General features: G+C 33.8%; 1 protein-coding gene across 1 annotated transcript in view; it reads right to left on the bottom strand.

The window, feature by feature from the left end:
* Positions 1-13,332, bottom strand: part of LOC129908646 (neurogenic locus Notch protein) — a 75,736-nt gene that overhangs the window by 38,834 nt on the left and 23,570 nt on the right. The window contains exon 2 of the mRNA XM_055985299.1: positions 8,553-8,631. Within this exon, the coding sequence (XP_055841274.1) occupies positions 8,553-8,631 (79 nt within the window). The remainder of the gene's footprint in view (positions 1-8,552; positions 8,632-13,332) is intronic.

Raw genomic sequence — 13,332 nt, 5'->3', positions numbered from 1 at the left:
GACAGAAATGTCAAGTTATTCGAATATGTCAAAAATATGACAGAAAATCATGTGTAATGGTCAGTAAAAACAAATGTTTCAAAAAACATCCTAAAAGATCTGACATTTTATAGCGCATGATTTGACAGTTATTATGTGTATTTTCATAAATTTTGAAGATTAACATCAAAACTACACTTCAACTGGGACAAAATATGAAAACAGCATCTTTTAGCTAAATAAAACAACTCAACTTAAATGAGGAAAAATGTTTTTGTAAGATAGGCTCTTCAACTGAACTTGAATTAACTTTTACCAAGTTTTCGATAAAAAGGAATAGTTGAAGTGAGAAGGAGGTTTAAGGGGGGTTTAACCGACAGAGGAAGAGTTTTCGGATGAAATAGCTAATTAATGAAGTTAACTTAAAAAATTTTACAGATTTCATATTTTATCCATAAAAAGAACTCAAACATGTCTAATATTGGATTTTGGATCCCTCAGCTGGAATTTTTGTCTCACCAAGATTTCGCTCTTTATGGAACGAGCCTTCTCACTTGTCAAAACACAAATTTGACAGTATGATAGAATTCCAACTCACTTTTATTTTTACAGGTGTTAACGCTTTAGTCTTTCTTAGTGGAACGCATTCATTTTTCATTTCAACAAGAATGAGTGCGTTCACGTAAGTGTCTTTGTAATCCCACCCCAAAAAAAAAAATCGGTTGTCGAAATCACAGCGAAATTGACCCGACAACCAATGTTGTGAATTTAATCCAGAAATAATTGTGGATTAAATCACCAAATTGTAAAAATGACAACACTTGCGATCGAATATCAAATCATTTTGTAATTTTAACAAATCGGTGATGGAATCCACAATTATGTCTTTATTTAATTCAGAACATTGGTTGTCGGGTCAATTTTGCTGTGATTTCTACATAGCTGATCGGGAACATATACTGACTGGTATAAACATCCAAAGAAATCCTAAACATTTTTTTGATACTCATCTCTCTGATGGGAAATGTGAAGAACAGCTGATTATTGTTCACAAAAATATCGGATACTTATAGATATCATAGATAGCCTATCCTATACGAACGTAAACGAACCCACTGAAATCCATTTGCATGCGATTCAGTGATTGGTATAAACTGGTCTAACGCAAATATGGTTGCACAAAGGCTTTTTTTTTTATTTTTCTGTCAGTGTATACAAAGAGACAAATCAAGTTTCCATTTATTTGGCTGACGAACGGAGAAGACAACAGCATCAGCAGCAAACGCACATATGCTGCTGTTGTGCCCTTAAATTTAATAACTAAAACAAAAAAAAAAAAAAAATCCGAGTTTTATGCCTTCTCGTATAGAGTATACCTATACCAAGTCCCATCATGATGCCCGATAAATATCTAATTTCGCTATATGGCTTTCAGTGCGCTATCTGATTGTACTGCTTGCAACTTGATGATGATGATGATGCTATATGGGGCTTTGTTGTTCCACTGTTGTTCAGTGCTATACAGCGACTCGCCAACGTCATATATGGTCTTGATCGAGATAAACTGCTTGTGCGCCTTCACTCTCTGCCCTGTCATGTTATTTGGAATCAATAATTGATCATCATTTCTTCCTGAAAAGAATTGAACTTGCAATGTGCTGTTTGAATTCGACTTCAACTTCTTCTTTATATTCGACAAAGGTTCCAAGCTCACAAGAAGTTGTGAAGCACACTCATACAAAAATACTTTAATAAATAATAGTAGAAGCGCTAACGTGTTCTCCTACGCAGAAGAAAAGGGCCTCCTATGGCCGTAAGTCTCTGTCAGTGGTATTCCTGGATGATGCCTACATTGGCTGTTTCTTCTATCGAAGCAGCATCAAGAGCTGTCTTGGTTTTGTGTTTTATATTTATACTGGTTCCTATATCTCTGCCAGCGTTGAACATGAATTTCATATGACGACAATGATGGTTGGTTTGGCTGCAACATCGCCTGCGATCATCATCATCGGCATAAGCAAGAAGGAATAAGAAATGAAAATAGCGCGTGGGCGACAGACTTGTCTTATTGGATGGACATAAGAGTCTTATATCATGTCGTTGCAATCGCCGTTGTCGTTGTCGTCTCGTTCGACAACTATACGACTATGACAACGACGACGACTATGTCGACTGTCGGTCGGTCGTTGGTCTTTTGCTAATTTATTCTGCATAAACTCGGATGTGGGCCGAGTGCAATGCAATGCAGTATATGGAGGCAAACGAATATATAGCGTGTTCTTCTGTGGGTCCCTTAAAAAAAAAAAAAAAATGCAATGTGTGTGCTCTATCAGCGTACACATCATGATTGGAATCATCTTCTAAAAAAACCTGTACGACTTTATAATTTATTCAATAAACCCAGTTGACTGAGAGACTGTGTTGTGAGTACATATACTTTAGGTAAGAGGAGGACTAGTCTGCATGATTGGTCATAGATGTCGCCTTTTTAGTTTTATCAATTTTATGTTTGTGCAGATAAAGAGTGCAGCGCTTAAAGGCGAACAGGAATCATACAATACAAACACACACAAAAAAGGTTATGATTAGGTTGTATAAACATGCTCAACGCAATGGATAACGAGCAAGTCGGAATTGCTCATAAGCATAAGCAAGTTACAAAATTGTCAGTGAAATGTCACTTCTGAATTCAACTGTCATTTAGCTGTCAAAACTTGATAACAATTATGCAATTATCGCAAGATTCTGTGATCTTTGCCGATTTTAATCGGGTTGCCTTCGGGTCAACAAAAGTTGAGCAACGTCTTTGATCAACACGCCAAAGAAAATCAATTTAACAAGAGTCTTAAAACAGTCAGCAACTATTTAGCTAATAAATTTATACGAAATAATTAAAAACCGGTGTTTTATTGGGCAGGTTTAGAAACGTTAGGGACTAAATATTTAGGTAATTTCTCGGTCTCGGTGTGACTCTCACATGGGATCTGTAAAATTCTTAAGTAAATTTCGAAATTTGACAATAACATCATATCCAAACTTCCGTTCAGAAAATGACGTTGCCTAAATATCTAGTAACTAATATTTCCTGAACGCCCATTTACTTTAAAATTTGTATCTGTCATTTTCTTCCAAGTGTGATTTGTCAGATTTGACTTTGACAGATTCGCTAACATCCCTATTGGGGATTGGAGGCTGAACTGAAACTATGTGCTTTTATCCTTCAGAATTTGGAAATAGCTTTGTTAAGTTTTTATACTTCTAAAAATGGCGCCCGTGTCAGAACATTTATCTAAATTTCATACAAATTAACGTCCGCAAAGTAATGCACCTATAACATTACCAACTTTTTGTATGAATCCAAAACTTCCCCTTAAACTTCAATATACATATGTACATACTCATATTTGGCAAGTTAAATAAAAAAAGGAACTCGTTTCTTAAGATTCTTTTGTTAATAAAAAAAAAGACATCTTGGTTTTCGAGAACAATTTTTCACAATTTTGATGCGTTAAAAACGATAACAATCACGTTTAGTAGCATCACATGATATAGAATGTTTGATTATAAAGAGATATCCTGATGGCAGGAACCCGCATTTGTGTACCAAACACCCACATGTTTATTTTATCTTATTGTGTTTTGTTCCTTTTTAAGGAAAAGGTAAACTGATGCTACTGCTAACATACCTGAACTCATAAATATCCTTTTTATTCTTGTGTGAGTTTGGTTTTTCCTTCTATTTTTTTTTTTTTTTTGCAATAAACTGTCAGTTTAAAAATTCTCTCCATGTATTAGTGAATAAAGAGATAAATGTAAGAATTTTGTATAAAATCTTCATTTGGAAAAATGGCAACGCTGCTGTGCAGATTCATGCAAAAAAAACTGCTTTGTTCCTTTTCATATGCTGATGCAAAGAAATATTTAGCATAATTTTTGTTTTGTTGGTTTTTTTTTTTTTGTTTGCATAAAATTTATATGTTAAAGCTGGGGTCCTGGCTTTTTGTCGTTTGATGATCGTGAACTGCGTTTGTTTATTGAACTTGAATATTTTTTGGTTTTCTTTAAGTAAGAGTATGATGAGAGGTCTTCTTTGGTATGTTTTCTCTCTCGTTACTTGATGTATTCAATTACGAGAAAAAAAAACATATTGTTTCACTTTTGGTGAGGTTATTTTAGGGGAAATGATAGAAAAGTCGAAGATATTCAAATGAATAAGGGTACATCAACCCGATCGAGATATTCGTTTGAACCATGAAGTAAACGAGTTTTATTTTTTTATATTTCCTCCAACTTTTTGAGTAATATTCAGTTTTAGAATATAATGTATTTTTAGGTTTTGTGCAAATACAACCAAATTTAGGGTTTCAAGACCTTCATAATGGAAAAACCGATGTGCGACCGCATTGAAACTCGTTATAACAAATTTTGATATTCGCCTTTTACTGCTCTTTTTCCATTTTTCTAAAAGTTACTTCTACGAAACGGCACAGGGACATAAGTCCCCGGGCACAAGTCCCGAATTTTTTTCTTTTCGGGACTTATGTCCCACTTCGAATCGAATTCGCGAATTATGTCACATTTAAGTGGGACATTCGTCCCCAAAAAAATTCGGGACTTGTGTCCCGGGGACTTATGTCCCTGCGCCAACAAAACTATGAGCCCGATTCGGCTGAAATTTTGACAATTAATATCTAAGAAAATCTACTAGACTATGTATATAAAAATTCCTATTAAAATGGGTTAGTTCAGGGATTTAAAGTATCAATAAATTATTCATAATTTTAATGAAATGAGTGCGTCCAGCGAAAATTGATTGAAGTTAATAGATAATTCTGGATTTTAATGGTCGTAGTTAGCGTAGGATCGAAGGGCATTAATTCCAGATTGATCCTGAGAAATATGTTATACTTCAAGTCAAATTTTGACCTTTGTTAGCTTAGTCCTACTTTAGACAACAAACAAAAAAACAAAACCAATCGATATCGATTTCCTTTTTTTTTTGTATTGTTAATTTGATCATTAAGGTACAAATAAGTTCATGCTAAATTATAGAATCCTATTATTACGATTATCCAAATGCACGAAATACAACACTTTCGAATGCTTCTACTCCATATCCACATCAGAAAGAAAGAAAAGACACAAAAAAAAGCTTAAACTGCAATTTAAACGCGGAAATTATTGACGCAATTATATGGTATCGATCAACATCAGGCCGAGCATTCAGTCCCACGTTAACCTTTCTTCCTCGACACATGCAAACTTACCACCAACAACAAGAAGAAATAATGGCAAATTTGAATAGAGAGACCCATAGCCATAAATGCAAACAGAAAGAGCTCTTAAGCGCCCCAAGCCCAAGCATATTTATAGAATACTTAGTCATTACATGACCATAATTGTTTGGACGCCGCCGTAACGACATATAGTTCAGCAAGTCGACTAACCTTAACCAAACGAGCTATAACGAAAAGTGGAAGAGACCCACAACCTCTCCTCTCTATCTCTCGTGTGTCCTCTGAATATTATTTTTATTATTATACTCTCGACCGACCCAAGAAATGGCGCTCACTTATCGATTCCCATTGTGCAGTGCAGTGAGATTGTTTTATTTCCCGTCCGCCATCGTCTTTTGGTGCCCTCCCCCTCTTCTATACCTTCATCAACAAGATTACCCTTCCGATTCGATCCTATTCGTACGTTTGGTCTGCATAATACACGTAAAAGAAGTTCGTTTTCTTTGGTTGGGTCTTTTATACTGTTGGTGGTATTCATTTTGTGAGCCCTGCGGTCTAAAAGAGATCTGGTTTTGGGTTAGTCAGTTTCCAACAAGCCTAAACCCATATACATTGTTAATTCTCAATGGGCAATTTCTGCAAATGATCATGGTTTGGATTATTTTTTTTTTATATTTAAAGGAGATTCGAATTCGAGTTCGGGGGATTTAGTGTTTAAGTAAGCTTGGAACTGGATTTAGAGTGTCTAAGCGGGGGAGAGAGAGTGAGATTTTATAACAAAACAACGTTTTGGTGAGAAGTGATTCTTGTATGCTGCTGCACCAAGTACATATTTTGGCACTCGTGCATTTGGGTTAAATGGTTTTTGGGTTTATTGACAAAAGCTCATAATATTTTCGTGAGCACACCTACTACTAGGATTTTTTTTTTTCTTCGCAGTCTCAAGTACGTTCGTCGTTCATAGTACTTTTATTTTTATTTTATTGAGTAGGTACATACACTTAGAGAAAACAAAAACTCAAAACATTGGAATTTGTTATCTTTGGGTTTAAATCTAAAAAATGTATCTTTGTATTATGTTTGAAAATGTTACAAATCAGGTAACAACAAGCGACTACCACCTAACTCTTTGAAATAATTTAATCATCCTGCAAACAAACGAACATTATTACCGGGAGGACCGTGATTTTATAGAAGACTCTTGATTTCACCGATTTTAAGCGATTTATGATATACCCCTGGAAACCCGTGATTTAATTGAAGTGACCAGTAATTTTATCCAATTTTAGCGATCCGTGATAATGGTTGGGAATCCCGTAATTTTCAGGGAGAGATCCGTGATTTTACCGGGAGGTCCGTGATTTTATAGAAGACTCGTAATTTTACCGATTTTAAACGATTCATGATTTTAACAGGCAAATCCGTGATTTTACCCGAGAAACCCGTGATTTAATCGAAGTGACCAGTGATTTTATCGATTTTTAGCAATCGGTGATTTTGCTTGGGAATCCTGTGATTTTTCTTGAGAGATCTGTGATTTTACCAGACAAATGATTTTAGCGATTTGTGGTTTTGCCGGGGAAACCCGTAATTATCCGAAAAGATCCGTGATTTTAACTGGGATCCCGTTAGATTTTCGAAGTGGTTTTAGCAGGGAAACGAACGATTTTAGAAATCCGTGATTTTACTGAGATACTGTAGATTTTATCGAAGTGAGTCGATTTTTAATTCAATTTTAAGCGATCCCGGATTTTCCTTGCGAAATTAATGACTTTCCAGGGAAGATCCGCGATTTTATGGGAGCGATCTGTATTCGAGCGGGAAAACTTAGGAGCTTAGCGGAGCGACCAGTGATCTTACCAGAGAAATCCATGATTTTATAGAGGCATCTCCCGATTTTACCAGCTAAAACCGTGATTTTACTAAAGCGATCCGTGATTTCAGCCAGAAAACTAAAGATTTTACAATAGTTTTTATTTTTAGCTCATCATAACATTAAGTATTGATAAATTTTATGAAAAATTGACTCTTTGACCTCCATACAATTTCTTGTTTTACTTTTTCTGTCTGTACGTGACGTTCCTTTATTTTCCTATTTTAATCTTGGAATAATAAGAGTAAGCAGTTCAATTTGTAGTGTTCGTAGATGATGAAAAATGCCTACGCAATTCAAATGAAACAGTCTTGTCTAAAGTCAAAAGTCTAGTATAATTAACAGTAAGATAGATATGTCTGTACGTGACGGTGGAATTTACCAAAAGGATTAAGATCAGGGTGAGAGAACACTCATAGGCAGTTCGGTTAAATTTTATTTTATTGAAGAAAAGTCCATAAACAGCCATACGAAACATACTCAATCCGAAAACATTATAGGGTACATTAAAGGATACAAAAACAAAAATACCAAACAATACATTGAAATTGTTTCTAATTAAGACGTGCACGGGTAGAAATCAAAATATTTTTTTTCTTTTATTTAAATTCAATTCAGCAGCTAATAATAAATAGCTAAAAATATTTTGTATTATGCTATCAATAATTATTTTTATATCTTTTCTGTGACATGTTTTACAAATGAAGATGCTTCAACAAAAAAAAATTAAAATTAAATAATTAGCATTCTTAACGAGTTTGTGCAATTTTGGGTTTCTTTTGTTGGAAAAAAAATTTTTTTCTTTAATACATTTCTTTTGATGCCATCAAAAGATAAAAAGTATTAAAATTTGTAAAAAAAAAAAAAAACGGTTCACATGCTTTCTTCCGGACTTGAATAGTTTTGGTTTTTTTTTTTTTGTTCGTTGTATTAAACCTCTCTGATTAAATAAATCACCAATTAATATTTAAAATATTCAAATTAAATCGATTTTATTGATCTTTTCATCTGACATTTCCACATTCAACAGTGTTGTTTAGTTATATTGTCCCCCCGCCCATATCAGCATCGTGATCATCATCATCATCAGCAGCAATAAGTTCATTGTGAATCTGAATAGATTTAATAGAACGTATATAAAATGAAATCTCAAGCCTTCTCTTTAAATACATATAAAAATATATTTATATGCACAGAGTTACATTTATATATTGGCCATGATGGTGGGCTTTGATGTTCGTTATAGTTTGTTTTAAATAATTCAGCACTCACTTAAATCTAGTTAAATGGCCTTTGCTGAATTTAAAATGCGGTCGTTTATTATAGACAATATAGTAGATACCCCTTTTACACTGTAGCTATAGAATAAGTTCAAAGCATGGTTTTGTATATTCTTTTGAATAATTATAAAATCGAAGTTTATCCAAGATAGAATAAAAAAAAAGTCACAATTAACTACTTACTTGCAGTATGGTGGTCCGTTTAGTTGTTGAACGCAGGTGGCACCGTTTTTGCAAGGCGAAGGAAAGCATGACACAATACCTGAAATGATCAAGAAAAATAAATTATAGAAATATTTATATTAGATGAATATGAAATTGTATAAATTGATTTCAAATTACATGGCATTACATGAATTTATTTAATATTCATATTTTTTTTTTTTAAATAAGTATTGTAAAGGTGAGGCAATGAGTAGGAAGCAATGTTAGATATAAGTTATGGGAAACTGAGTCACAAATTCTTTAAAGATTTGACTTAGGGTCAATCTTATTGAAGACAATTTTATTTGTTAGATTAAAAAACAGATTGAATCAGTGAAGAATGTAGATAATAAATAAATTAAATCGAAGTAGATAGCTAATCTCTATTTGGAAAAATATTTCAATAAGGCAACAAGTTCCCTACTTCATAAGTTCCAGAAATTTTTCTGAGTGAACTAGTTTAAAAAAAGAGTGGCTTCCTAACTATGTTAATTAAAGTATTAAACATAATACATAGAAACGTCAAGTACAGACATACAAAGTCAACCAAGTCATTGTATGAAAAACGAAAAGTTACTGTTTCAGCAAATCAAATTAAAACTTTATGATGTCAAAAGAACTATATTCAGCCTCCTTTATATTACAGTTTCTCAATTGAATAAAACGAAATCTGGTAAAATGTAAACAAATGAAAATGTTAGAAGTATATAGTGAACAAAGAGAAGACCAAAATACACGGATTAACAAACGCTGCAAAAAGAAAAGCATCTGCAAATTTTAATAGACTTCTAACACTAGCTTTCAACCTTCAACTCCGAAACAAGTTAAAGATGTTATTTCTTTGCAGCCGGGTACAAAGGGGTTAAGTCATAAATGAAAGTTGGCCAGAAAATGCGAAGTTCAGCTAATCGATGAATTTTTGAACATTGATGCTATTATTTTTATATAATAAAAGAGTTGCTCTAAATTTATGTTTTTGGTACCAAATAAAAGAGAAAAAAAGCGGTTATTCTTATATCATCGAAAACTGAAAAGTGCAATTTTGTGACTTAACCCCTTTGTACCCGGCGGCAAAGATTTAATTTGAATAAAGTTTAGCTTGAAGTATATTCCCAAATGATTGGAAAATCAGATTGAGATCTTAACGAATTTGTACTGGTCGAAGTTGAGGTTGCAAATCCGTTAAATTTAAGAATTTTTCATAGGAATCCTTTTTTTTCGGTTGTTCTTGGATTTCATCACCGCATCATCAAAAATACACTGGTACATTCAGTAATTTTGTGATTTAATTGATATTGCCAATTTGGCTCTTCAAGAGACAGCACACTTTTACCAAAACATTTATGAGTTTGTGAAAACTAAACATCTGACAATAAAGTGGCACCTACGTGTTTTCCACATCATCTGAGCTGCAAACAGACTTTCTAGAAGATTCGCATTCAGATCGAACAATGAGGAAGTAAAAGAGTTAGCATATATTTCTATATCTAGGTCACTGCATATGTCACTCAAATCGTATCTTCACAGAAAACAACAATTTTAGACTTATTTAACTTAATTTTCAGACCTCAAAGCTAAAAAGATGATCAACTATATGTTGGCAGGGCATTCAGACAGCAAGACAAAAATCACTTGCATAGAGTACACAGAGAAAAATAGACCACATAAAATAGAACAAAAACAAAATAAGATTTCTCTATGGTTTTCATCCAAGAAGGAAACCTTATTAAAACAATCGGGTTTTCCTTATTGTTTTAAAATCTGCAAAAAAATAAAAAAAAACGATGACCAGGCTGGGAATCGAACTGGAGACTTCAAATCATTAGTCGCCCACCTTACCACCTGAACCAACCTGCCATGAAAATATTGATCGCGATTTTTGTTCTAGTGCTAAGTTGCAAAAAAAAATCAACTTTTCAGTGAAATTTTAATAAGATTTTCTCTATAAAAATAATAAGAAATCTCCTTGAAAAAACCTTATTAATCGTTGATTTTAATAAGATTTCCTTATGAAATGTATGGACGGTAAAACAATATGGCAATCTGTTAGTTTTTAGCGGGTCATATTTTTCTCTGTGTAAGACTTTGATAAGGATATTCGCCACAAACACTGTTGAAATACTTGTAAAGATTAAGTTTGGAGCAAATAGGAGTGGCCTTAGCAAACACCCTTGTTTCACACAATGATTAATCAAGAGGGACTACGACAACAATGTTTGATGCCACTGATAAAATGATCTATTTTGTCTGGAATAACCCAAGGGAAAGGAAGATCAAATAAGGATTTTAAAAAGGGAACTAAAATATACCATAAAGTCTATTTGTGAAGATAAATATCAAAAAAGTATCTTCTGGTACTTCTTAAAGTTGTCAATATCAAGTGAAATTGTATACATTAGGTATATTATTTTAATCCATAGAACCTAATATCGCATTTTTCGAATTTTCGATTTTAAGGCATCTTCCATTATCGACGTCAGTCACGATCTACAATGGGACCACAACTCACCAGCTTTACTGCTTCACATTAAAATTCTACATGTGGGGTTCATTTGGACAATGCTATTTTGCAGAGAAAGATCCGGGATACTATGTATTTAGATGGGTTAAAGAGTTAGTTCATAGCATAGTTCGAACAAGTCTTTAGAATTATAAACAAAACTTATAAACTTTTCAAATCATTTTTGTAATTCTCAACCAATTCTTCCCAAAAAACTTATTTTAATTTTTTCAAAAGACATATTAATATAGGACGCGAACATCCGTGTTTATTTTACCCATGGCGAAACAATTTTTTTTTTATTTAAATAAATCTTTTAATCGAAACCAAAACCCATAAACAAAGAAAGTGGTTTATTATTATTATTATTAAAGTGCTAATGTACATCATATCAATGTTTATTTCACAACTTGAAAAGTGTGGGAACCGATTCATACATAAATATATATATTTTTTTGGTTTTGTTATTTTTTTTTTCTTTTAATTGGCCTCTACTGTCTCGCTTCCATTCAACTATATTTCCAGAAAACCACATTCTCTTCCTCTTTCACATGTTTCTAATCTTTATATAGTCTCGGTTTAATGTAAACTTTGGGAAATCTCTGTGGGTTGAACAACAAAATAATAAAAAAAAAAAAAAGTTTCTCTCCTCGTGCATATAAATATAGACTGACTGCAAATCTATAATAATAGCTGATTAGAAAATAATCCCTGAATGAGAATGTTTAAAATAAAAAAAAAATTATAATTTGATGTGAACGAGCAGCAATTTACAAATTAATGCATGAGCTGAACACTGACTTGATAAGAAATTCTTATAGGTTTCTTTGTATCCCATGTGGATGACTTGACTATTTCGATGTTGATGTCGATGTCGGTGAATGAAAATGACGATTGACGACGACGACGACCCGAGAGCGAACTCGATTTCCAAGTCAAAGAGCTCAGAAGAAACCACATTTCCATGGAATCTATCAATATCAATGACACTTAACAAATGAGCTGAGGGATCTATGTTAGCCTGACATCTATAAACTTTTATAATGATATGCAGCTTCGTATTGAAGTTGAAGACTCAATGGATGCAGCAAATCAGAAAGAGACAGAAATAGAGCGATTGAAAACCTAACTGACTGCATCAATAAATGCTGTGGTTGTTGTTGGTTTGTGTGTAAACAAAGTCTGGCCCTTCAAGCGCTAAATGAGTGAGGTCTTGCGTTCTTGTTGTTGTTGTAGTTGCTTGGGTTATTGTTGTAAATCCAACCACAAGCCGTTGCCTCTTGAACACATGCACTGCTCAACATCATCATCATCGTTGTTGTTGTTGTTTGAAAGAAGGGTTCCAATTCCATCCACAATTATTATATTGTCGATATCCTCTCTTCTCTTGAAGTACTTGCTGTGGATTGTGCGGCTTTGGTGCTAACAGCTTAGCTCTATATAGAGAACATTGAAAATGCTCGTGGGAACATTCACCCTCATTTTTTTGCGTTCATAACATGTCACACTGAAGTATATAGATACAATTCCAGGGTCCGTTTAAAAGTTGGGCAACCCTTACGAGAGTTAGTTGCCCATATCCTCGCAATTAGATTATTTCCGTTTCACCCACCACCACCACTAAGTCGCTTTCAAGAAAAGAAGAAACATAAATTCTATTTAATGCACTTAAAAACGTAAACGCAAGCAAACGTAATCCAAAACAAGTCAATAAACCGATGCCGATGCATCATGATGGCTGTACAATCGGAACGTATGAAATTACATACTTATACCAGGCACAACTTGGGTTGCGTTGCGTCGTCCACCGCATCGCGTCTCTCCAAGTTGGTTTTTACCTTTTTTTTTTTTTATTTATTTGCCTTAATGGACTCGCAATTGCGTGTAATTGGACTAGTTTTGCATGGCACCGTAAGATTTTTATGTTTATTGGATGACTCTTGGTTGGATTGGCTTTATAGAAGAGAAGAGTGGCAGAAGAAGAGTGGTGGTGCTTGCTTGCAACTTGCGCGCGCGCGCTTGCGCTCCTTTCGCGTGATGGTTTTTGTAATAATAACGCAAATAATGTTGGTTGGGTCTATGTGTGGCACAATCTTCCAGATGATCTTGCTTTATTCATTGATTGCACAAAGATCTGTCGGTTATTAAAATCATCTAGTTTTTTAGTTTTGCTGTATATTGAGAGTTTGTACGAAGAGTATGTGTAGTTGCAATAGTTACTGGATGCTGTTTCTAACAGCATCCAAGTGGTTTTTAATT

The sequence above is a fragment of the Episyrphus balteatus genome, chromosome 2, assembly GCF_945859705.1.
Source record: "Episyrphus balteatus chromosome 2, idEpiBalt1.1, whole genome shotgun sequence".
Classification (NCBI taxonomy): Eukaryota; Metazoa; Arthropoda; class Insecta; order Diptera; family Syrphidae; genus Episyrphus; species Episyrphus balteatus.
The sequence above is the reverse complement of the archived record's forward strand: the minus strand, read 5'-3'. Positions and strand labels throughout refer to the sequence as shown.